Raw genomic sequence first — 27,796 nt, 5'->3', positions numbered from 1 at the left:
CTACGGATAGTCCAATAGAAAAAAATGTTGCAACAAGTAGCTACTTTGTCCTCTTGGCCAAGTTAGCCACGAGGAGCAGTACAGGATATTTAGAAAACAAACATAAAACAGATTGCTTTAAATAAGAAAATCATTGCGGTGCATAAAACAAGTAAGATATAAGCAGTTTTTTAGCATTACTTCCCCATGGTAAAGGGACACTACAGGTACTGTAACCACGTTATCTGAAGTGGTTCTAGTGACTGAGTCACCTGGCACCAACCCTGCATTCAGAGTTAAAAGGCTTTTGAATAGCTTTATGCTAAATAAGTGTTCCCACAGCCTGTCTCCTAGTCTAAGGAAGATGCATAAGACTAGGCAGCAATGGATGGCAGTGATTGGCTGAAGAATGTCAGCTGATTGCTCTCAGCCTATAACAAATGCCCACTGGTGGTATGAATTGGTATCAGAAAGATAGAGTAGCACTATAATTTATTAAACATATTAAACACCCTGTGGGTGACTATACTGAATATAGGTTTAATATACATGTAATTATTATTTATAGAACTACTGTCTTTTTCATATTCATTTAGCTACTTCAATGGCCATTTGAGGGAATGCCCGCCTGCCAACGTCAAGGCAGACCCCCCCTAAGTGGGTCCTACACTGACCCTTCACCTTGCTTCCTTAAGCTTCTGGCAAAGATATCTCCAATGAGGCCATTGGAGTAACTAAATGACCTCCATTTGTCTAAATATACATAGGGATTAAGGAAAGAGCGCAGGTAACTTTATTTTTTCTCTTCATAGGTTTTTACTATATATTGGGGTTGATGTGTACTGTGGTCGTTGCTGCCGCCCAGGAGTGATGGGAGTGAGTGCAGTAATTATCTTTTTGTATTTGTTTTTCATATTCATGTTTGAATTTTTTGTCACCGCATTTTTCTTTTTCAGATTTGGTATGAATTGGTATGGCTAAGAAAGTGTCCAATCTTTGTCCTACCCATACCTCTAGTGGGGGCTAGGCTATAGGTAGCCAGGGACCCTCATTTACTGTTAAACTGTTAAAAAATGAATTACACTGAATTACACAGAATGGAGAGACAGCGTAATAGGATTCCAGGCAATTCAATGACATGAATTTGTTATAGTGTTTAGAGTATCCCTTTAAGAAATATGAAGACAATTCTCCGTGCATGTCCCTATAGGTAATTTTACAAAAGTGCCAGCTGTTTCATAAATACCCTTTAGAGTAGCAGTGTCAAGCAGGCAGACAGCAGCTTTTTTTCTTCCTCACTCACTTTGAACTGTATGTTAAAGATGTAGTAAGTGCTTTCATTTTTTTTAACACTTCTTTGTGACAAGGACAGCTTGTGTGTCCCAATGCTTCTCTATGAAAAGCATCTGACTGGACATAAGTCACCAATAATGACGTCTTCACAGGAAGCAAATCAGAGCAGCAGAGAGGACACTAGCTGTGCTGGAATAAGTTAATCTGAGCATTCCTTCACATGTAGACCATCTAGGTCACCAGGATTGCTGCTGTTATGATGGCATTCCCAAACTCTTACACATTATCAGGATGATTCAATTTCCTTCAACCCTAGTGGCTCCTCAAAACAACTCGGTTCTTAAACTTTCTTGGAAAATAAAGAACCCCAGACTGACAGAGCACACATTGCAGTCACCATGAAGATAGGGTGGATTTTGTGTAACAAGACATGCCATAGCATACACCTTTGGACTGAAATTAAAGTCCTCAACAATGTCCTTTCTAATTCACCATTTTCATTTTTCCATTTTCCTTTCTGGAACCCCATATTCTGGGACTGATGCAATCACTCTGGTGCTAGAGAGACTTATGTAGAATTGCATTTTGTAGGAGACCTCAAGACTTCCAAACCAAATATGCTTTGTCTGGCTTACACCAATGCAAAAATGTACAGGTGTTCTCATACTTAACATTGCTTAGTGCTCTAATGTTCTGCCATACAAGGACATCCATCTCAATAAAACTTCTACCAGATATGTTCCTGCCTCTCTTAAGCATTTCATCCTGATGTGAGATTTTGGGATTACAGATTAAATGACGCCCCAGCCTCTATTAATTCAGCTGGTTCAAGCTTTCTCCTTTTAAAAAAGAATATCAAAACACACAGCTCGTATACAGTTGGTTAGACTTTGGCCGATTGGTTAGACTTTGGCCGATGTCCGACCAGTTGCTACAGGAGCGTCTCTCACAGGGGTACTTTCTACATGACAAGAAATGTTTGAGACCCGAGTGGGGACTTACCAAAGGGACAAACTACTGAGTTTTTGCTCATTCTCAACCCTGTCATAAATCACGATTTTAGTCCTGTTCTCTTTATTGTGCATACTAAATTATACAACTGAATAAAAATTGAGACAGAATAACATTTTTTTTGACAAGCCACTGGGATTTTCTCCTCCTTCATATATTATATTTTTGCAGTCTATGTAGACCAATCTAAAGTGTGTTGATTAAATGTATTCTTAAAGGAGCACTATATAGGGTCAGGAACACAAACATGTATTCCTATAGTGTTTAATCCAAAATTTAGGTGGCTTCCCCCCCCCACCACCCTTAGAAAAGATTAAAACCCACCTTATTTCCAACCCTGTGCGGGTCTGCCGACGCTGGCCTTGCCCCAGATCCGCCTCCTTGGTGACATCAGAATTGACGATCTTTAGATAATGCAAAGCTTTACTGAATTAATGCATCTCTATGAGGAAAATTCAGAGCCTCTAGGAAGAGCGTAGAGACCCTAAATGGCAGTGCTGCCTACTGTTCAGTACTGCCCTGGGAAGAATCCCCAGTGGCCATCTGAGGAGTGGACACTGGAGGAGTCCCTAGGGGGAAATGTAAATGCTGTCTTTTCTCTGAAAAGACAGTGTTTGCATGAAAATGCCTGAAGGCAATGATCATACTCACCAAAACAACTACATTAAGCTGTAGTTTTTCTGGTGATTATAGTGTCCCTTTAACAGACAGTGAACCTGGAGTACAATGCAATCTATGTCTTTACTAGTTATTTAGCTGGCATAAAGTGTAGAAGGATTTTGTTCTCTGTACAATAACACCATGTCATTTCCTCAGGAGAGGTGCATTTTAAAATGCTATATTTCATAAAAATGAATAATTTATGTGAGCGTCGCTGCTTTATAGTGCTTACCTGAGGAGGTTTCTCGGCTCTATGGAAGAAGTCACAATAAATATATCCCAACAAGCCTTCGTTTTCATGCACTACAGCCTTGTAATAAAAAGAAATAGTACATTAATATTCACCTAATGAAATGGAGGCTGTCTTCACATGAACTGGGAAAAAAAAAAAAGAACCAATGGTTGAGTCAAGTACAGCACGCTGTAGTGGTTATGGTGCTTGGAGCTCTCAATAATTGGGGAAGACAGCCATGGCATTTTACAATACTATTTAACTTAATGAACAATATCACGATTTTACAATGATTTAAAGCTGTCATACACATGTGATAGTCCACACACAGACACAACCTCACACAATACATACAGCTTACTCAAACAATACATGGAGAAGGTGCCAATAAATTATATATGTTCCACAAATAACAAATCATTATTATTTTTAAAGAAAGTGAGTCCACATCAGTAACCCTCACAGACTGCATACACACACACACACACACACTACAACCCTTCAAAGTAGTCACAGCACCCATACATAACACAAACCGAATATGGCAAAGATTGCACACAAAAAGAAAAGAAAAAAGTACCGGCACTCCAAGAGCCCTTAAAGCGGCACTGTCATGCCGAACTTACCTTTCCCCAATCGATTCCTCTTCTCTCCCTCTCTCAGGATCTGTTATTCATTTCTTCCTGTCCGCTCTAGTTTTCTTTAAAACTTAAGAAAAAGTAGGGACTATTTCTCTTATGGAGGTTTCCTACGCAGTGACTAGCGGAGGAGCAAAGTGTGCTTCGTTTCCGGTGGTCACAGCAATTTTCCCATGATCCTTAGCTTTCCTCCCTCTTCCCACAATGCCTCCTGTCAGTATTGCCGAACGTCCTGTCACTTAGACAGGACGCCGGCAAAACTGCCGAATTGCGTTCTAACAGTTTCTCCATTCGTGTTAGAACGCAATTCGGGACTTTGTTCGTTTCGGAATTTCATTAGAATGAATGAAACTCCTATCCTATTCATTGCCGCGGCTGCATCTTGCAGCCGCTTAGTAGATAACTCCCTAATTCCCACGGTATCAGGGAGCTATCTACTAAAAGGCTGAAAGATCTAAATTGGTCTAAATTGGTAAAAATTACTTATTATTAGTAAATAATCTGCCCCTACTTGCTATACCGCGAGTAGGGGCATGTCTAGTAAGCAGTGAGCAGCCTGTGGCGGGTGTGGGCCATAAAGATAATGGGGGGGGGCAACTGTCCTCCCCCCACCCCTGCGTGGTGGGTGGGGGCCATAAATTACAATGGGGGGGGAAACCTACTGTCCTCCCCCCGGCCCCTACCCCTGCGCAGTGGGTGGAGCCATAAATTACCATGGGGGGGGCCTGAGAGAGGGAGAGAAGAGGAATCGATTGGGGAAAGGTAAGTGACAGTGCCGCTTTAAAGTCCTATTTTGGCAATGTGGCTAAAAAGATACCCTACTCCTGATATAGGAGGGATCCGCAAACTTAATTGTAAAAATCCTTAGTCAATATTTAACATTACTTTATCTACGGTTGTTTAAGGATCATTCAAGAAATTATGGTGCAATTAGGCGGTGGGCGCCATCACTGCTCAGCCAATGAATGGCTTTAAAATATGGATGAAACAAACATATCTTATGTGGAAATTTAACGTTCACAACAGACCACTGGGGAACAGTTTCATATGCCTCGGGGATCCTTACATTTTGGTCACATTGCTTGATAATGGTTTGATCAAGAACCATTATATGGTGCTCACAGCCTAATGGTACCATAACCAGCATAGGGTGGTCTTGGTGTCTAAACAGCCTCTTTAGAGAGAGAAGCACAAGACAACTACCCATAAAAGCCCCCTCATACACACCAGCTTGCGAACGTCTTCATGCCAAACCTCTCCTTTCTCCGGTTCTTCAGAATACAGCGTGATGCCAAGAAGCTGATTAAAAAGGAAGGTTAACCCCTCCATGCAGGCACCAAGAGAGAAGAATGGTGAATACAGGCTGGGTTCTATATTATACCTGTGGGTGCGAACAAAGCAAACATTTAGAAACAACACAATTACGGTATTACATTTATTTATTTTTAACATTTTATTTCTAAGTCTGTATTTTTGTTTTAGGTTATCACTATTACTTCACAGATACTCTCCTACTAACAAACGGATAGGAAATATTTCCAGTACTCTGCCCTGCATATAAATGAAAGGAAGTCATATTGTAAAGAACATTTCTGGAATTGCCATGGATTTAAACCTCTTTGTCAATGAGACGAGCATTCTTAACACAGCAGGAGTCACTTCATAGCCTTAAAGCACCTGCTGCCTCTTTTTAGTGCCAGATCCCCTTAAATACTGTTGGATAAGGCTATACAAATGAGTCCAACCAGATTATCTGCCGCAACAATGTTAGGCAGGAAAGTCTGAAGGAAAAAAAAAAACTGTTTCAGAAGTGGCTTTTATGAAAAATGTTAACATTAAAAAATAAAAATAGATTTATTTTTAAGGTTGTGCGGTTTTAATTTTTATTTTTATTTAGATTCAGCCTTTCCCCTTTATTAAACCTTCACAAGCAAGTGTTCAGCAAAAAGACACCATCTGAATAAGACTATTTTTGATGTATTTTAGCTGTTTCAGTATTCATAGATGGCACATTATCTAACGGAAACACAGTGCTGCATTAAAGGAACATGTGTGAGTATGTAATAGACATTTACCCAACATATTCACACACACACACACACACAAACAGAGACAGATAAATACAGACACACAGTCACAGGGTGTGTCTGGCAGTGAATAGTTTTGTATGGGTGTGTGACTGGAATGTATATCTGTATGTGTGTCTGAACATGTGTATTTCTGTGTCTGTGAGCTATATGTGGTCTTGTGGGTCTGTGCTGTGTTATGAGCAAGGCTGTGACTGTGTATATGTAGCAGTGTGGCCAAAAATAAAATATGCCTGCTTGTCACCCAGAACTGCATGTCCCAGGAATCAGGCAATACAAGAACCATATCCCTGTGTGTATAAGGGTGATTGACTGTAAGGGCGAAAGTGTGTGTGAGGTGTCTGTGCTTCTCTGTCCAGTCTCCCCAGACAATGTAAAAGTGGTTAAAATAAAAAACCTAGAGCTTTATTCCAATGCTGGAACAGTCTCCCCTCTACAGCCACCCGGCCTCTAATAAAGTAATCAATTCTGACTTTTGCCCAATCCGGTGCTTCTGATAAAGAAGCATTGGGGGCAAGGGGTGCATACACAGCAACCGCTACACTCCGCCAATCCGATCCTTCTCATACAGAAACACTGAACCCATGAAAAGGTACTAGATGCAATCAGTGTAATCAGTAGCCTCTAGCGACGGTCCGTGTCCTCCCATTGAGAGATCGGATCTACTATTTCTCTCAATGAGTAATGAGTGGTTGGTTGAGATCATCAGCTGATGTTTTCAACATCATCGGCCACTCCACAAAAATCCAACTTACACTGCCGTGACAGAGAGGAAGGAAGCCGGGAAGCAGTGGTGTCCGGTGCTGGTAGGCCAAATTTGGGGTTAAACCATAAAAAAAATGGCTTGACCACAGAAGGAAAAATGGTGCTTGGACACTCCTGCCCCCATAACAACGCCAATAAGCTGAAGTTGTTACGGAGGTTGGAGTTTATCTTTACTCTACACACAATGAAGAAATGCTGAATGTTTAAACTAAAACACTTTATTTTGTTACATGTGAATTTAATTAGCTTGGTCAGTGAAGGCTGATTTTCGGAGCTAGCTCTAGAAATATAATGTCAAAATAATTAGCAAGTCTGTTGCCCAAGCTTCTGAGGCTTCTGGTTGGCAGATCACAAATACAAGATGTATGACATCTGTGCTATTTTTATTTTTTTTATTTTTGCAAAGCCTGTCCTTTTTAGCCGTTGCCAGGAAAATATACATATTTGCCCTGCCTATCATTGTTAATGTCAACTAAGCAATCACAAAAGGTCAAGCAAACTTAAAAGGCAACCACATGAAGTTACTCAATGGACTGCTGGATCTATTTAACAGACGCGAACAAGGAGAGGGGGAGTGAGAGTTTTAAACCAAAACTCATTTGAAAATTCCCAGGCAGCTGCCACAAACATGCAGTCAGATTAACAAACTAAAGTTTATAAACTGGAATTCTATGGTAGATATTCAGCGTCTGCAATTCCAGCAGTTATCAGGTGGTTCCTATTAACATTTTTAGAACCATAGAGAAAGCAAAAGGTATGTGTCAATTGTTTTTAGGGGAAACAATCGTCAGGTATTTAACCGCCATTTTTAATGGTTTAAAGCGGATAATGCATAAAATATCTTATGCAAAAACAGTAACCAAAAAAAAAAAACACTTATGGAATAAGTGAACCTTTCTCCCTGTGATGTATCAGTTCAATTGGGAAGGCTTATGATTCAGAAATGACCAGGTTTCAACAAAAACACCTAGTGCCAAAGTAGCACTACGCTGAAATGAAGTGTGCGATACTCTGTGTAGTTGATCATCACATATGCATCAAACCACCTATTCACAAAATGTTGTCCGTTGCTACCTACATTTTAATTAGATTTGTAGATATGACAAGAGACCAGTATACCGTAGTCTTGCTATTTGAAGAGCAAGGTATAAATGGTTGATATTCTTTATTATTTAAAATGTTTAGCAATTCCTGTGTGGAGCCTTAACGGAGGATGCGGAGTGCATTTACATGTATACTATGGGAAAGCATTGGATTGGCTGAAATCATACATTCTGATGTCAGCAGGGAGACGGATTGGGGCGGTGCAGGAAATAAGGCAAGTTTTATAACATTTGAAAGGGGCTATGGAGGGGGAAGGGGGGAGAAAAGCCACTTTAATGGTGGTTATAACACTATAGGTATAACACTATAGGTATACATGTTTGTGTTCCTGACCCTATAGTGTTCCTTTAAACAATTATATAAAGCAGAAAGAAGATGGTTTTTTGAGGCTGAAACACTCTCTCCAATGGGACTTAACCCCTGAAGGACCAAACTTCTGGAATAAAAGGGAATCATGACATGTCACACATGTCATGTGTCCTTAAGGGGTTAATATAGATTTTTAAATTAATAGTATGATATTATTGCAATTTTTACATTTTAACTACCTACCTTTAACTTCCTTTTTGATGAGTATTTATATATTTTTAAGCAAAAAAAATGAATATGAGAACGGACAAAAGCTTCGAGAAACTCAGTAGCTTGGCCTTCGGTAAATCCCTGCTCAGGTCTCAAAATATTTTTTTCTCACTTGTGCCATTACAGAGAGAACATATCTGAAGCATATCCGACTGGTCCCACCCATACGGGCAGTCCAGAACCGAAATGCCAGCAAGTTCCTTCTGCACGAGAGATACAGCAACCCCAGACTATCGTTTCAGCCTTCTTTGGGCCTCGTCAGCGAGTTGTAGCTGATACCTCTCTAGGCACAGTAAGCACGAGGTCCATGTCTGGATTATCCTTTTAACTTGGAGAGAGCAAAAACAAGAATATACACACACACACACACACAATAGACTCCAAATAATGTGAATTGATTATATCCGACATGAACGTGCACCGGATGGGACATTTAGCGAAGCCTGAAAACGTTGCGAATAAAGAGCTAAATTCTGGAAATAATAAATTATGGATGCCGGACACAATAGAAGTGACACTTGAGTTTGGAACGATCCCGGAAGTGCACTGAATGGCGCGGAAATTAATTGAATAGAAGTGTATATGTATGGATTAGTAGGCAATTTTCCACAGAGCCCCGGAAGAATACTAAAGGTCGAAACACGTTGTGCAGCATCAAGTATCTATGTTGCTATGTTCCCATCCTGTTTGCTGTTGAAGATTTTTATTCACTTATATGTAAATAATTGCTACTTTATGGTAATAAATATTTTTGGACCTGGTCGGAATTTTGGTGTGTTCTACTCTCAAGGACCTGAGGAATCCTGCTTCTCCAGTTTGTTGGAGATCCTTAGACCATTGCTATATTGTGAGTTTCCATTTGCTGAAGTAATTAACTTCCATACATTCATCTATACAGATATACCATGCAATATATATATTTTTTTTCTCTATTTATTTGCTGCATAGAGCCGACAGCTGTACTACAACCTTTGGTGCCTGGAGTGCGAAATGTCTGTTGTACTTAAAAATTGTGTGGAATCTGGAAGGATAGATTTTTTTTTTTTTTTTTTTTTAAACCAGATCTCATTTTCCTTGCATGACGTAATAGAAGGTGGGAAAATGGAGAGACCATTTTTGAGACCACAAGATGAAAGCAAAATCAATTTAAAATTAAAGAAAAGCAGGTAAAGAACAACAGTAGAAAGACAAAAGGTGTTTTTTTTTGGAATATAGATCATGGAGAAAAGGAAGAGGGTGGGAAACCTTTAAAAGAGAGAAAAGGGGAAACGATGTAACAAAACCTGTGGATGAACGAATAGGAAGATTTGCAGAAAGTTTTGGCAAATCGTGGAGAAAAGAGGATATTGTGAAGACAAATAAGCAACATAATACAAGACTGTCACTTTTAGTTTCGTTAAGGCCATATAAGTCAATATTTTCAGGTACAGGTGAGTAAAGTTTCTCATTAAATGTCACCACTTGAGGATTAAGACATTTAAAGATCAGGGCGGTCTGATACATTAAGTGCTTTTACTGTTGTGAAACACTGCGTTACACGATAATCAAAGAAGATACGGTATTCAAAATTAAAAAAAAAAAAAAAGAATTATGGGGGGAGTACATTGCTCATTGAGGATTTGAGATTATACTTACTGGAATGCAAATGATAGTTTTCATCAATCATAAGATTTTGCTGTCAGCAGTCCTGAGGCCCCACAATTACTGTATCTTTCAGATGACACTGGTATCAGCAGAGCTGAATGTCTGCCTCCAGATTATGTCAAACATGCACTTACAGGATTAGACGATTGCAGCTAGAATAAGTTGCTAAAAATGACAAGGAAAATAAGCAGAGCTACAGAACTCATTAAAGAATCGTTCTCTCCTTTTTCACTACATGATCTCTTTTGAACTTTTGGTTTTCTCTCTGCCTGTCAGTGTTCCTTCAGAAGCAGTTTTTTAAGGTTATATATTATTGGACATTTTTTGCATTAAAAAAAATAAAAGAAAAAGAAAAAATGTGTTTTCTCGCTTCACCATGAAAAAAATATAATCACAGCAAGCCAATTTTAATCATGTATAGCCAACCATGGCACCCTTAATGGTTCGTAAAAAACATTCCCTATGATACTCCTGTCTTCCGAGTATTTGAGAAGTGGTAAGATATCACAACCAATCTAGATATCTTTCATTCACATGATGTGTGGTACGATTTCATAACTGCTATAGATTGCTTTCATTAGCATGATCTCACCATGGCTCTAGATAGCATTCATTCACATGGTATGTGGCAAGAACCCATCATGGCTCTAGATATCTTTCATTCACATGGTATGTGGCGAAATCCCAACATGGCTCTAGATCGCGTTCATTCACATGGTATGTGGTAAGATCCCATCATGGCTCTAGATAGCGTTCATTCACATGCTATGTGGTAAGATCCCATCATGGCTCTAGATAGCGTTCATTCACATGGTATGTGGTAAGATCCCATCATGGCTCTAGATAGCATTCATTCACATGGTATGTGGTAAGATCTCACCATGGCTCTAGATCGCGTTCATTCACATGGTATGTGGCAAGATCCCATCATGGCTCTAGATAGCATTCATTCACATGGTATGTGGCGAAATCCCAACATGGCTCTAGATCGCGTTCATTCACATGGTATGTGGTAAGATCCCATCATGGCTCTAGATAGCGTTCATTCACATGCTATGTGGTAAGATCCCATCATGGCTCTAGATAGCGTTCATTCACATGGTATGTGGTAAGATCCCATCATGGCTCTAGATAGCATTCATTCACATGGTATGTGGTAAGATCTCACCATGGCTCTAGATCGCGTTCATTCACATGGTATGTGGCAAGATCCCATCATGGCTCTAGATAGCATTCATTCACATGGTATGTGGCGAAATCCCAACATGGCTCTAGATCGCGTTCATTCACATGGTATGTGGTAAGATCCCATCATGGCTCTAGATAGCATTCATTCACATGGTATGTGGCAAGATCCCATCATGGCTCTAGATCGCGTTCATTCACATGGTATGTGGCAAGATCCCATCATGGCTCTAGATCGCGTTCATTCACATGGTATGTGGTAAGATCCCATCATGGCTCTAGATAGCATTCATTCACATGGTATGTGGTAAGATCTCACCATGGCTCTAGATCGCGTTCATTCACATGGTATGTGGCAAGATCCCATCATGGCTCTAGATAGCATTCATTCACATGGTATGTGGCGAAATCCCAACATGGCTCTAGATCGCGTTCATTCACATGGTATGTGGTAAGATCCCATCATGGCTCTAGATAGCATTCATTCACATGGTATGTGGCAAGATCCCATCATGGCTCTAGATCGCGTTCATTCACATGGTATGTGGCAAGATCCCATCATGGCTCTAGATCGCGTTCATTCACATGGTATGTGGCAAAATCCCATCATGGCTCTAGATAGCATTCATTCACATGGTATGTGGTAAGATCTTACCATGGCTCTAGATCGCGTTCATTCACATGGTATGTGGCAAGATCAAATCATGTGTTTAACCCCTTAAGAACCAAACTTCTGGAATAAAAGGGAATCATGACAAGTCAGACATGTCATGTGTCCTTAAGGGGTTAAAATAGTGACCGTTGAGGATTATGGTGGGACACATCTTGTAGACACTCATCCAGTTGGATCAGCTTGTTCAGGACGAAGGTGCTTTCCCGTTTACACACTTTTGGTTTAATACAATCAAGGGGTCAATAGTTCAAAACCAATATATCATGAGCAGCCATTTTTGCAAATGAATGCACAATAAAAATCAAGTATTATTCAGTGCTTGTAATAACTTGTCAGTGGACTAACAAAATGTTTCTATGACAAGGTTTCAAAAATCGTTGCTCCAGAAAGGAATTGTGATATTAAGGGATCTTTGGAAATATTTTTTCTATACAAATCTCTATCTATCTATCTATATCTATATCTATATATATATATGTGTGCAATATCGTTGCACTTGATGTGGAATTATTAAAAATTACTATTGTACTTGTATTGAATTATTGTACTAACTCCATTTTAACCTTATACTGTGACTTCCTCCTCCATTTTGTTCCCCTAACCTGACTCTTTCAATCCTCCATTTTGTCCTCATGACTTAACTTGTTCATTTTAAAACTACATTACGTGACTGAACTTCTCAACCCAATTAGTACAGTAGACAAAGACTGTGTTTTCCTACAAGGACAAATACCAGGAGGTGCTGGTTACTCCTTAAGACTTGCCGGCTACTCCTTAGAATTTGTAAGATAGTATAGTTTGAAGGCCACGAGAACACAGTAGTAATGAAATGTTCTATTCATAAGAGACCTTGCACCTGGACATGAAGCCTGATATCATTGACCGTGTAAAATGACGTTTAGGACCCCCTTATCCCCACCCGTGTCCAGAATAATCCCACCTCTGATGGGTGGGCACGGGACTAACCTTTTTATTTTTGAACCAATAGGTAAGACACTAACACCGACACTTAACAATTAATCCAATTGATGGTGTTTATTTGCTGATATTCTAATAATCAATGATGACGCAAAATGCCTCTTAAAAGGGCCTGCGCGCCCGCTTTTTCTTCACTTGCCAATAAACTTTCTCGAAGTTATTTTAACCTGAACCTTGTGTGTCAGACTTAATTACTTCAGCGTATATACGCAATTTAATTTTACTGATTTGGACAGGAACAGATAGACATTTGAACATTTTGGTTTACTTTCAAAAAGTACCATAACAACTTGGCGCCCAACGTGGGGCATCGGGCTATGTCCGGCCGGTGAGCCGTCCTAAGGAAGACAAGGGTGGACGGAGGAATCCGGGGGGAAGGAAAGGAGACTGATCACCTCCAGGTACACGGTAGAGACTTCTGCAGAGCCACCGGTATGTTCCGGCCCCTTTGATTGACCCGTCCACGTGTCTGTGACTGCTTCCCGGGAGGACATCAAAGACAGGTAATATCTTGCCCGGTGCCTCGTTACTCACTTGTTTACCTGCATTTTAGTCTATCTGTTGCCTGGGTGTGTTTGAATCGTTTGCCTGTTTCCCCATTTTGAGATAAAGGGGGGGTGGACCTGCAGGGGATTTGCCTGGGGTTCTGTCTTGCTTGTTTTCCCTTTTTTGGGATAAAGGGGGGTGGACCTGAGGGGACTTGCCTGGGTCTTCAGAGTGTGTGTCTATCTGTTTGTATTTTACCTCTTTTGGGATAAAGGGGGGTGGACCTGCGGATTCGTTCCTGGGGGTCTTCTGTTGCCTGTTTTACCTCTTTTAGGAACCACGGTGTTGTGGTTGTAAGGAAAAAGGGGGGTTGACCTGCGGATGCGTTCCTGGGGGTCTTCTTTGCCTGTTTACCTCTTTTAGGAGCCTCGTGGCTGTGGCTGTAAGGAAAAAGGGGGGTGACCTGCGGATGCGTTCCTGGGGGTCTCTGTTGCCTGTTTACCTCTTTTAGGAACCACGGTGTTGTGGTTGTAAGGAAAAGGAGGGGTTGACCTGCGGATGCGTTCCTGGGGGTCTTCTTTACCTGTTTACCTCTTTTAGGAGCCTCGTGGCTGTGGCTGTAAGGAAAAAGGGGGGTGTTGGAACTGTGGATTTTGTGTAGACTCATAATTTCCTGTGATCCTTCTTGTGTCACTTTGAGAGCCTAGCTAGCTTCTTTGTGCACATGGTATTTCTGTTTATTTGTGAGGGGGCTTAGTCTTGTGGCAGAGGACTTTGTTTCCTGGGGGGATTCAAGTAGGCATTGCTTGTTTTCCGCATCACGTGGTAGTGAGACTTATAAGTGGGTTTTATAGGGGCACTACGGGAGTGAGGATAGAGGTGGCCACATTCTTGTGGACTGCTGTGTAGAGGGAGGCTGACGGAACTCGGACCGGTGTCAGTTGTTTTCCGTGGCCGCTGGTAGTGAGACTTACGAAAGTCGTTCTCCGAGCAGAGACACTACGGGGTTGAGGGAGGTGACTTTGGAGTAAGCACACGAGTAAAGGAAAGGGATTATTGTTGATTTCATTTGAACTGTGATGCATGCACTGTATTTCAATTGTATTGTTGTCTTGTTTGTCTAATTAGGAGTCTTATGAACTCCTGTGTCTGTCTCTAAGGATTTTCCTTGCCTTTCATCTTTTCTATACTTCCTATATTATTATACTATCCACTCCCATTCCTCTTAAAAGAGAAGTGATTGGTCACACACTTCTCACCTCGCTCCAATCCGTGTCTACCACCCCGGGTAGGCGGATTCAGTGACTAGTCTACGTTTTGGGAAGACGCACCTGAGAAAGTCCCACGGTTCTCGGGTGGCAGTCGAGCATTGTAGACGTTCTTGTTCAGTCTTCTCTCTCTCTCTCTATATCCAGGACGCTGGTATAGGGGTAAAGGGATTATGGGACAGGATTTAAACAAGCCCAGTAAGGGCTGGTTAGCATGTGATTTGGTAGAAAACAGAGAAGGTGAGGAGATGGTTAAAGGTGTTGAAAAGATTGCAAAAGTATGTAAAATTATTATACCAACGGGTGGAAGATTGCAACCAGAAAGTTGGCGCAAGTTACTGGCAGAAATGAAAGGCAAGCTTACAGATAATGGCTTATTAAAGACTGCTGAAGCATGGTACAGAGTAGCGAAGGCTATTCAGCTAGAAGGTTGGGTTGAGGAAGAGATAAATCACAAAGGTGTGAAATTGTTTGTGTATCATAATAACTGTGTTGCTGGGGTTTACCCTCAGCCAGCGCCCCAAAGTGGCGCCCAGGGGACGTCTATCCCCAAGGTTCAGTCAGCAGTAGGTGATAGCCAGCTGACTATGTTCCCCACTCCCAATCCTCCTAACACCCATCCCGTCACCTCCCCTGTCTGCCCGGTCCTGAATTCTGATGGATCTTTCTTTTCCCCCTCCCCGTCTCTAACATTCCCATCATCCTCATCCATCCCTACGCTACCTGCTGTACCTCCCCCTAAAATTTCACCTGCCATTCCTTCCCTACACTCTCTCTCCGTTAATGATCCCCTCCCCTCTTCCTCCGCCCAACTAACCACCTCCTCCACCCTTGCCCCGGCTCCTCCCTCTACACCCACCCCTACCAATCCCTCTACGTTCCCTCCCATCTCCACCCCAGTTCAATACCCCACCTCCTTCCCCTCCCCAGCCTGGCCCTACCCCTTCCCATATCCCATGGCCCTGCCCTATCCCGGATATCCACTACCCATTCCCCAAGCCACTCCCCAGGTTCCGGTCATGCCCAGTCCGGCACAGTCTGCCCCGGATGTGCCCACATCCAACATGGCCGCCACTTCTTCCCTTAACCCTATTACAGTACCCTTTCCAGCCACCAGTATGGCGGCCCCCAGTACAGCCCTGATGCCGGTAATTCCCGGTGACTACCTATCCCCCGGTTATGACTCGCTAGCCACCCCCGCATCTGGGACCCCCGCTCATCCTCCGGTCCTGTCACCTTACCCAGGCCCTGCACGAAAGAAAGCTCAGATCATAGAATTAGATGAGAGAGATGAGGATAGTTCATCCCAGGACTCGTCGGAGGCTGCAGGAGCCGCTGCAGGAGCCTCAACTCATCGTTCCATCGATGATCCCTTTGGACACAAGGGCCGGGGTGAACGGACCCCTCCCAAATATGTTGCCTTTAACCCCACTCAAGCTAGCGCATTAATGAAATCACTCCCTGACCCAGAAAAACAGCCTATGCCTTTTTACCAAGGGATAGTTCAAATTCAAAAGACTTATTCCGCCGCATGGCGTGACTTACTGAGCATTTGTGCTATTAAAGCGGGGGATGCATATTGGCCGAGCATGGCCCGTCACCTCAGTACAGATCTGCTTTCCAGTGATGTTGATTACCCTTCCGGGGTAACCTTTTGCACCCAATTAAGAGAATGGGCTAAGGATAAACTTGCAGATCAGGCTGCTGGCCTTACTGATGTTATTCAAGATAAAGGAGAATCAGTGGAAAGGTTTCATGCAAGACTGTATCAAATGTTCACAGACTTGGGATTTGATCTTACTGACAAAATTCATTCACAAATGCTGTCAGGTGCGTTTGTCCAAGGCGTTAAAGACTCTATACGCAAGGGAATCATTGCCGCACGCCCTGAATATAAGGTTGTTCCCCTGGATACCCTGCTTTTAGTTGCTAGAGGTTTGGAATCTGTTCAGACCCCAAGAAGACCTACTTCAGCTCCTCTCATGGTATCCCGCTCCGCTCCAGCCCCAAGAGGTCCCAGACCGGAGGAGGGGGGACATTGCTTTAATTGTGGAGCAAAGGGACACTTTAGAAATGACTGTCCAGAACCTAAAAGGGAGCAAAGGGAACCCAGAAAACCACCCAAGCCTGCCCCGGCTCCCAAAGCCACCAAACAGGTTCCAATAGTTGAGGAGCCCGATGAATAGGAAACTGGCAAGCCTGTGTCTGTAACCCCTGTAATGGCAGTGTCTACAGGGGATAAAGGGGGGCCACTTGCCACAGTGACTTTGCCCATTGAAGGCCACCCCACCACATTTCTTGTTGACACAGGTGCAGCCCGTAGTGTTCTGCGAGAACAAGACTTGCCAGATCCATCTTTTCTGTCAAATATTGATGTCTCTTGTGTTGGAGTGGATGGCCAACCGAGACATAGCCCTCTAACAACTCCACTACGAGTTGGTTCTAGCCTGCTCGCTCGCTTTGTAGTATCCTCCACATGCCCAATTAACCTGTTAGGTGCTGATGTTCTCTCACGCCTGCAAGCATCCATCACTTTTACCCCAGATGGGCAGGTAGAAATGTTTACACCTCTATCTGTATCAGACACTTCAGCCCTGTGCTCCTTGCCTCTGATGCTGCATTTAGAAAAGCCCCGTGAGGAAGCAGCAGAATTAAGGTCCAATTTCCCAGAAGAATTAAAAACACAGGTGCCCGCCAAGTTGTGGTCCTCAGGCCCAGAGGACATAGGTCACCTAAATGTTCCCCCTGTGGTGGTAAAGCTTATTCCAGGGGCTAAGTTACCAAGAAAACCACAATATCCATTAAAACCAGCACAGTCTGCTGCAATTTCTGTCCACATCAAGGCACTCTTGGAGAAGGGTGCCCTGGTAAAATGTAAATCTGAATGCAACACCCCGTTATTTCCTGTGAAAAAGAAAACTCCAAAGGGTGAGCCAGAGAAGTACAGGATGGTTCAGGATCTCCGTGCTGTCAATGAAGCTACCGTCCTGGACACCCCTCTTGTACCAAATCCCCATACTCTGCTCTCTGGAGTCCCACCATCTGCGAAATTCTTCACAGTCATTGACCTGGCCAATGCCTTTTTCAGTGTCCCACTGGACCCGTCCTGTCAATACCTGTTTGCTTTCACTCATGAGATGCAACAGTATACCTGGACTGTCATGCCCCAAGGGGCACAAAATTCTCCAAGTCAATTTGCAAAGGCCATGGGCACCATCCTTGACCCATGGCAAGCTGAGCACCCAGAAGTTGTCTTGCTCCAGTATGTGGATGATTTACTGCTCTGTGGAGATGATATACCCACTACTGAAAGGTGTTCAATTAGTCTTCTTTCCTATTTGGCAGAACAAGGGTGCAAAGCTTCACTCACCAAGTTGCAATTCTGCCAATCTTCAGTGATTTTTCTTGGACATTGCCTATCTCAAGGTACCAGACATCTTACTCGGGACCGGGTAAGAGCTGTTCTGGACATTCCACCTCCGAGGACTTCAAAGTCTCTTCATGCCTTCCTAGGCCTCATTTCCTACTGCAGAGCATGGATCCCAGAAGCCTCTCTGCTTATGCAACCTCTCTATGATGCTCTTAAGTCTGACCCGTTCTGTCTGACCAATGAAGCTCTGGACAATTTCGGTGCTTTAAAACGGGCCATTGCTTCTGCTCCTGCCTTGGGCCTACCTGACTACTCCAAACCCTTCAAATTATTTGTCTCTGAAAGACAAGGCCACGCAACAGGAGTTCTCACCCAAACAAATGACTTAAGAGGCCGCCAGAGGCCTATTGGATATTTCTCATGTCAACTAGACATTGTGGCCAGAGGGACTCCTTCCTGTCTCAGGGCTGTTTTTGCCGCAAGAGAGCTCATTGAAAGAACCTCGGACCTGGTCCTTGGCCACCCTCTGGTTGTTTTGGCCCCTCATGACATTTCTGCTATTATCAACCAAGTCCAGCTCAAGCACGTGTCTCCAGCCAGACACCTGCGCCTACAGTGTCACCTTCTTTTGCCTGACAACATTTCCATCCAAAGATGTCAAGTGCTTAATCCGTCCACTCTTCTTCCACTCCCTGAGGGGGGTATCTATTATGGATTTATCACAGATGAAACCTACATCTACCTGCTCTGTGGATGTATCAAGAAAGTCATGCATCCACATTTGTCATTTTATGAAGATGAGACACCTCTTTGTGAAGGCCCGGATTACGCCTTCTGTACCATGTGGTACAAGCCAAACATTACTCCCGAACCTTGCTATGAAGATGAGCTTTACCACCGGACCGATGTAAAGCTCACTGCACAAGACTTCTATTGTGACTCTGAAGGTAATAGCATGGTCTTGGTCCAGCTACCTCAACAACTTAACTACCTCTACCGCCATTGGGATACCGCTATCCCACATATTCCTGTTACCAAGTTGAAGACAAGGTCATGGAATGATCTTGGGCCCATGGCAAAACTATGGGCCACCATGAATGAAGAACAGCTACAGGAAAATGGTATTGCCAAATACCCAACAACTGACCTTCTGGAAGCATGGCCACGCCATTTCCTGGAAAAGGAATTTCAAGACCTGGTCATAAAGAATGATTATGACCCAGAAACACCTCATGACTGTTTTGAACAGATGAAAATGGAAACAGTGCACTTACCAACTGTGCATGAGAATCCATTACCAGATCCGGATTTTACCCTGTTTGTGGATGGATCAAGATATGCCGATGAAGGAGGAACATATCACACAGGATATGCCGTAACCACAACAGACGAAGTCATCAAATCATCATCCTTACCGCCAGCAATGTCTGCGCAAGAAGCTGAATTACAGGCTCTGACTTCAGCATGCAAAATTTCCGAAGGAAAACGTGCCAACATCTATACAGATTCAAGATATGCTCTGGGTGTGGCACATGACTTCGGCCTAATTTGGAAGACAAGAGGATTTCTTACCACCGCCGGTACACCAGTCAAACACAGCACTGCAATCAAGGAGCTAATGGATGCCCTCCTACTTCCCGAAGAAGTGGCCGTTTTGAAAGTCAAGGCCCATGGGAAATTGGATACAGATGAAGCAAAGGGCAACCATTTGGCTGATCAGGCTGCTAAGTTAGCGGCCAGGGATCTGCAGGAAGTGGATGAAGAAGTGTCCGGACAAGAAGAAGAAGAAGTCCCTATTTTTGCTCTGCAAACTCTTCCTACTGATTTGCGAATTTTACAAGAACAGCAAGCTGCAGTCACTCCTGAAGAAATCCAGAAATGGAAAAAGAAAGGAGCTGTCCAAAAGGACGGAATATATTACAACAACTTCAAATTTTGTCTTCCCAGAAATTTGTATCCAGCAGTTGTCCAATGGGCACATGGGCCTGCACACCTGTCAAAAGAATTGATGGCCGCCCTCATACAGAAGTATTATGAAGCACCTGGAATCACAACATTGATCAATAGCTTCTGCAAGGCCTGTGTCATTTGTGCAAAATGCAATCCAGGAAGACCAGTTAAAGTACCTGCGAAACACCTGGCAAAGCCCATGTACCCCTTCCAGCGGATTCAAATTGACCACATCCAAATGCCCAAGAGTGGGCCCCATGAATATGCACTAGTAATAGTGGACATGTTCTCAGGCTGGCCAGAAGCCTACCCAGTGGCCAATATCACTGCAAAAACAACCGCAAGGCGCCTACTTACAGATATTGTATGTAGGTTCGGACTCCCAGAAGTCATTGAGAGTGATCAAGGCCCAGCCTTTACAGCAACTGTGACTAAAGAAATTTGGACTGCCCTAGGGGTGACTCTAGCCTTCCATACCCCTTACCACCCACAAAGTAGTGGTAAAGTGGAGCGCATGAATGGCACCCTAAAAACCAGAATGTTAAAAATGTCACAAGAAACAAAGATGCCCTGGCCAGAAAGCCTACCAATAGCTTTATTTAGTGTTAGGCACACACCTAGAGGGAAGCATTCACTGTCCCCATATGAGGTTCTATTTGGGACAGCACCCAGGCTAGGTTGTTATTATCCGCAGCAGTTACAACTCCAATTAGATGTTTTAGTAGACTATGTAACTGAACTTGCAAGTGTCCTAAACAAAATACATGCCCAAGTTTTCTCTTCAATTCCAGATCCCGAATTGGATACAGGTTCCCATAACCTACTTCCCGGAGATTGGGTCCTGGTCAAGAAGTTTGTGCGGAAAAATACCCTAGAACCAAGATTTGACGGTCCATTCCAAGTTCTCCTGATTACCGCAACCTCCGTCAAATTGGCCGGTAGGCCAAATTGGGTCCACGCTTCCCACTGCAAGAAATCTCCCGCTCCAGAGGAAGCGAATATCGCACAAACATGTATCTCTGGTACATCTTCTCCTTAATTAGCCTTATGAAGGCCCAGCAAGTAGCCATTACCAAAGACACTAGTGGGTACACTTTCTGGTATAATTCATCGTGCACCCAGGTGGCTACTTATACCCTTGACTACTGTGATATTGTAGAATGCCCATTTCCCACACCACAAATCCAGAGCATCTATAGAGATATCCCTCATTCGAAAGACCCATATGTTTGTGTAGTTGACAGGCAATGGGGGCACAATTGTGACCATTGGGGGGCGGCGGGATGGAATGCCGGGCCTGCCTGGGGTTACAAACCAAAAAGTGCCGTATCTAAAGTAGATGATCATGGTAGATCCCTCCTCCAGAGGATGACTTTGAGAAAGCCTGGGGGGAGTACACCAATGAAATTAATTCTTAACATTGAGCATCCAAGCCCAACAGATGCAGACCAGTATGTGATGGGAATGTATTGGAAAAAGGGTTCCTATAAAAAGCTAGGGCATTTCTACCTCAAAGATATGTGCAACTCTTCTGAGTGGCAAGGGGCCACCCATATGGTCCCTAACCCATTAAAACCTCATATCCAGACCTTTCAAGACATGATGGCCATTGCTAACCCCACTTTTGAAGATACCATGGCCGCTGAAACAGGTTTTAATGATGTAAATTTATGGTTAGAATGGATGAAATATAATGCTAATAAGCATAATAGAACTGCATGTTATGTGTGTGGCGGTGCCCGGCCTCACCTGGGTACCGTGCCTTTAATCCTACCAGTAGATATAGAAGAATGTGTTTTAAGCCTTTTTGCCTATCACTATAATTTTAACAGGTCCATATGTATTGCATGGACAAAGGAGTATCCTCTCCTAACCCAGGATGTCAAACCCCCAGATGGTATTACCGTGTATAAAGGTAATTACACTTGTTATGCTAATTACGATGGAATAGGTAAATTCTTGGGTAACTTTTCCAAGGGGTATTGTGCTACCTACAGAAATGTCTCTATGGACTTGTTGCAGTTTCACACCAGGTCATTAGGGGATATTTATTGGTTGTGTGGGGATTTACAGCTAAGATCCAGAATGGACAAACAGTGGTGGGGGGAGTGTACTTTGGCTAAAGCTATTATGCCTATACATATCATCTCTGACACACACCTCGTCACCCATGGGTCCAAACACACTAAGGTTAAGCGTGACGCCCCAGTGAAAGGAAGTTTTGATCCTCATGTGTATATTGATGCCATTGGAGTGCCTAGGGGGGTGCCCAATGAGTTTAAAGCAAGGGATGAAGTTGCCGCAGGATTTGAATCAATTTTTACCATAGTTACCGCAAACAAGAATTTAAATTGGATAAATTACATTTATTATAATCAACAGCGTTTTGTTAATTACACCAGAGACGCCCTCCAGGGGTTGGCCGAACAGCTGCAGGCCACATCCCAAATGGCTTTCCAGAATAGAATGGCCCTAGATATGATCTTAGCCGAAAAAGGAGGGGTTTGTAAAATTTTGCCCGACACCATGACATGTTGTACATATATCCCAGAAAACACAGGCCCTAATGGTAAAGTTACATTAGCCATAGAAAAATTAAATGACCTGTCTGAAGAGTTAAAAAGGAATTCTGGGATAAAAGATCCCTGGGAAAGATGGTTTGGTTGGATGACAGGATGGCAAAAGGCTTTAATGCAGATTGGTATGGCTATACTAATTTTTCTTTTTATCTTTGCTCTTCTCTTTTGTTGTATCCTCCCATGTCTGAGAAAATCCCTCATGAAGACTGTTGACCAAGCGGCACCCACTTTCACCCATCTCGAAGTTGATGACCAAGAATCCCAAGACATCAATTCACCCTGTCTGCCGCTGCAAACATTCCCTTTTGTTGATAAAGTGCAGGAATTCTAGGAAGGGACTAGCTTAGGGACAGCATCTGTCAGTGAATGGTAAAGGCCCCGTGTTGGAGAAGTGGTGGATTAGCTGCCATGGGATACCCATGGGTGTAAAGTGTTCGAGAGCCATACTGATGGATGAGTTAGCCTATTAGGGTCAGCTCTAGGGACAGACTTGCACTTTGCATTAACACCTAGCTAGCGGCCACGGGGTTTCTGTGCCTTTGGGTTAACACGTCTTCTCATACTAACATAATAAAGTTTTTATCTCTTAGAATCTAACATTTCATAGGGGGGACTGATGTGGAATTATTAAAAATTACTATTGTACTTGTATTGAATTATTGTACTAACTCCATTTTAACCTTATACTGTGACTTCCTCCTCCATTTTGTTCCCCTAACCTGACTCTTTCAATCCTCCATTTTGTCCTCATGACTTAACTTGTTCATTTTAAAACTACATTACGTGACTGAACTTCTCAACCCAATTAGTACAGTAGACAAAGACTGTGTTTTCCTACAAGGACAAATACCAGGAGGTGCTGGTTACTCCTTAAGACTTGCCGGCTACTCCTTAGAATTTGTAAGATAGTATAGTTTGAAGGCCACGAGAACACAGTAGTAATGAAATGTTCTATTCATAAGAGACCTTGCACCTGGACATGAAGCCTGATATCATTGACCGTGTAAAATGACGTTTAGGACCCCCTTATCCCCACCCGTGTCCAGAATAATCCCACCTCTGATGGGTGGGCACGGGACTAACCTTTTTATTTTTGAACCAATAGGTAAGACACTAACACCGACACTTAACAATTAATCCAATTGATGGTGTTTATTTGCTGATATTCTAATAATCAATGATGACGCAAAATGCCTCTTAAAAGGGCCTGCGCGCCCGCTTTTTCTTCACTTGCCAATAAACTTTCTCGAAGTTATTTTAACCTGAACCTTGTGTGTCAGACTTAATTACTTCAGCGTATATACGCAATTTAATTTTACTGATTTGGACAGGAACAGATAGACATTTGAACATTTTGGTTTACTTTCAAAAAGTACCATAACACACTCACGCTTTTAAAGTCTTGCACTAAAGTTTAAACACTGCAGTTGCCGGGTGCCAGTCCCTTTAGGGATTAAATAGTGTATACAAAAATAGAAAAGTAGGAGCTGCACTCACTGTCTTAGTATCAAAGTAGAAAAATAAGGGGGCGGGGCCTGACCGGGGAGCTGAGCAGACACGCTTTCTGTGAGCTCCCGAGCCTGGGCCCGATTTTCGGCGACAAACGGAGGGAACCTTACCCGAATCGGTCCTTCTAACACAGCAACCGGCACTATGCTAACTGGGGTACAGAAGGACACCTTACAAGCCTGTAAACACGCTGAGTATCCGGGCCGGGAACTTGGGGCCTATAACGCATGGTGGAAGGGAGAGACGGCCGCTCTCCCGACCCGCCAAAACAAGCGGCACCTGCAGCATCGGGCCTTCCAACCCCCCCCCCCAGGACCAGAGGGGGTTATCCTGGTCCACACAAGAGTGTACCCGAAGCCTAGATTGAGTGCAACGGGTGAGAACAGCCGAGAGCGCGAAACGCGAAATCAAGCAACCGCACCTAAAATGGCGACATCAGGCCCAACTATGGAGCAAGCCTTCACCCAGCCTCTACACGAGCGGCTAGACACACTGCTCAAACGGTTCTGGAAGATGTTGGATGAGCGGATGACACACCAAACCTCTAAACGTATGGAAGAGGTGAGGCAGCCCCAAACTACAAGGCAGAGTGGGCAGACCCCAGGAACAACCGCCACGCACCGACTGACGGTACACCCATCCGGGCAGAGGAATGTTAGGAGATTCCCTCCTATATACCGACCACATCGCCGGAGAGCCGCCCGCCGCAGGCGGCGGATGACCACCAGGACCCTCCACAGCGCCCACCATGGGAAAGACCCGGCCCCGAGAGGCAACCGAGTCTGTGGACACAAGGTGCCAACCCCACACTATGCCCGGAAGAAAGGAGAAACCCCCTGCAGCAACCACTTCCACTCCTCGCTGACCCACCTGCAGACGCTGCCGGCAATCCTATCCAGAGGGAGCTGGTGCGACTCACGCTTACCCGGTCACGCATGCAGAGCCGCTAGAACGGGCATCGGATGAGGTAACCCAGAATCCAGCAGGCCGTGGCCCACAGCCAACAATCCAGCCCGCAACGCAGAAACTACAGTTTGACCAACCGAACTATGAACTCTAAAGCATCTATTAACACAAACTAGCATGATATAGTATGTAACCTAGTTATGTCATAGCAAACATAGTGGCTATACAACATGGCATAGAGCAAACGTGAGCTTTATTCGTTTTTTAAGTGTGATAAAATCTGCTGCGGAACTAACGAGACGCACTAAAAGACTATCCAAACCAAATGCACAACAGTAAGGTTATGCTACCGTTACTCTATATATATTTGCATGGCTATAACTCAAATGTAACCTTATAGTTTTAACTTTACCCTGTCTCCTGCTACCTAGCATGTACAGCTCCTACTTAGTGGCAGCTCAGAGAGCAAAATATCAGCTAATTGCATATTGTCATATCTCTACTCAGCCGATGCTGATGTAGACAAGCTAGTTTAGCCTATTGGCATCTTCTTTAATTACAGTCTGCAAGGAACTCACACAGCACGATGTTTTACCCGTTCTTTATCCTATGCAAACTAGACTAACTGAGCTTGCTATTCTATAATAAGTGCTTATTGTATTACCATTAACGTTACCACTTTGCATGCCGCTCTGCTGTCTCTTACTCTGTAACACTCTTGGGCTCGGACAGCTATCCTCATGATGATCCTCGAGATATTCCTGTTATTGAGCCTGGCGCAAATTCCCAGCGTGTTTTTACCCAGGTTTTACTATAACAATTATTCGTCTGTTACTGCTAAGAATCTGCGCTATTAAGCCATGTATATCATCCATACTGTCCATCACCTTGACTTCTTTACTTTATTTTGTACCCTCTAAGTTAAGCTTGTTTACATAATATAAAATTAGGCTGTTAATCCTAGGAGATATTGCAATTTGTTATGATGTCCCTAACCTGTATAACCCCTGCAAGTCTCCCTTTCTTTATTCTGTACCACCATAACCACATGCCTCAATAAAAGAAAGATTGACAAAATAAATAAATAAATAAATAAATAAATAAAGTAGAAAAATAAGTTTTATTCCATGTGTCACAAACAACGTTTCGGTCCACACAGGGACCTTCCTCAGCATAAAGTGAACAACTTTATCCTGAGGAAGGTCCCTGTGCGGACCGAAACGTTGTTTGTGACACATGGAATAAAACGTATTTTTCTACTTTGATACTAAGACCATGAGTGCAGCTCCTACTTTTATATATATATATATATATATATATATATATATATATATATATATATATATATATTTAAAAGGTTAGGGAATAATTCCTTGTAACAAAGGTAAAGTTTTGCATACAACACTTCTTTACCAAAACTCCCCAGGGGGATGCAGGGAGACCCTGTCAGGTTCTGACAGTCAGAGAATCACCATGGCCAAATCACAGTGATGTAAAGGGCTCTATACAGAGATCACTTTTCATGCAGTTCATTTGTCAGTCTGTGGTCACTAAGTATTATCCGTGCTGACAGAGGAGAGCCCCAGGTATCGATTGATACTTGGGTCTCCTGGCGTAAGCATCTATTTAAACCTGCACATACCTAAAAGTTGCTGCTGGTATGCTGTCCCTGCGATCACATTGTTATTGATGTTGGGCAGCTGACAAAGACCAACACTCAACACAGACAGCAGGGGTTTATGCAATGAGACCCCATCAGTTTCTTTTCAGATCCTGGGGATCTCTTGGAGAGCTTTCATCTAGAGAATCACAATTAAAGCTGACAGAGGGGGGCCCTGGGTATCGACAGAGTGTCCCTGGTGTGACCAGACATAAAACCCTGCTCACACCAAAACGCTGTCTGCAGGATAACATGAAACATGCCAACTCAACTTTTTTTTAAATTATTTATAATAATGGCTTTATTTTATGCAGATTGTTTCTTGAATAATCATGAATATTGCTGTGTGTGGTCATACTACAATGAATGGAGTTGTGTAACAGGGTGTAAAGTAGATGGCAGGGGAAAAAAAAAAAAAAGGTTCATCTATTATCTTTAACAAGAGAAAGGAAATTTTAGGATTCCATATGTGATGTGGAGCAAAATTGTGATAAATAACCAAGGCCAGTTTTTCTTACAATTCACTTGTGGCTAGCGGTTATCAGCTAAAATTTAACAAGATCTCCAAACCGGCGCAGACCAGAGGAGCATAGAAATCCATGGAGCCATACCACTGTAAATGCAGTGCTCAGGAGTGCTTGCAGGACTGAGCCTTTTCCGGTACAGACCTGCTTTCACTCCTGTGCGCTGTTTCCCGCATGAGTGGAGAGCGGGAATGATCTCTCCAAGCTTTGCATGTTGGGGAGTGCTGTAAAGGTGGGCTCGGGTGTTGAAGGGTGAGAGTAAGGAGTCCTGCAAGTTGGGGCTTCCCATTTGTTTAGATTTACGGAGGCATTTAGCTCTGGAGTCTCTGTCTCATTACTCTTAGTCAGGGAGTTACTCTGCCAGAGAGTAATGAGACAGACTCCAAAAACTTACAGGTGTCTTTCTGCGCCTCACCACTAACTCTTCTGCTACCCATGGTCTCTGTCATAAATGTGTCTGCTTTTAGACTGGCCCCTCAGTGGCCCTTGGCTTTCCTGGCAGTTGGAAGCAGGATGCAGACCCCAGCCATGTTCGGAAAAAAAGGGCAGGAAAAAAAGGAATTAAAAAAAAGATATGAAACACTGCCAGAGATTGAGAAATAGGTAGATAGTGGACATGAAGGGTTTAGACAATTGGGAAAAGAAGGGGGGAGAAGGAATCACAGAAAATTATTAGTGTTGAGACTGGCTATGAGTGTGTGTGTGTGTGTAAGAGC

At 43.2% G+C, this 27,796-nt stretch overlaps 1 protein-coding gene across 1 annotated transcript in view; it reads right to left on the bottom strand.

Moving 5' to 3' along the window:
• The window catches only part of MIPEP (mitochondrial intermediate peptidase), a 108,548-nt gene that overhangs the window by 58,400 nt on the left and 22,352 nt on the right, over positions 1-27,796 (bottom strand). Inside the window, exons 11-12 of the mRNA XM_063444891.1 lie at positions 5,041-5,194; positions 3,176-3,253 (exon numbers count right to left, since the gene is read on the bottom strand). Coding sequence (XP_063300961.1) covers positions 3,176-3,253; positions 5,041-5,194 — 232 coding nt within the window. The remainder of the gene's footprint in view (positions 1-3,175; positions 3,254-5,040; positions 5,195-27,796) is intronic.

Source organism: Pelobates fuscus, chromosome 1 (assembly GCF_036172605.1).
Source record: "Pelobates fuscus isolate aPelFus1 chromosome 1, aPelFus1.pri, whole genome shotgun sequence".
In the NCBI taxonomy this organism is placed as follows: domain Eukaryota; kingdom Metazoa; phylum Chordata; class Amphibia; order Anura; family Pelobatidae; genus Pelobates; species Pelobates fuscus.
This window is presented reverse-complemented; position numbering and strand designations above follow the sequence as displayed.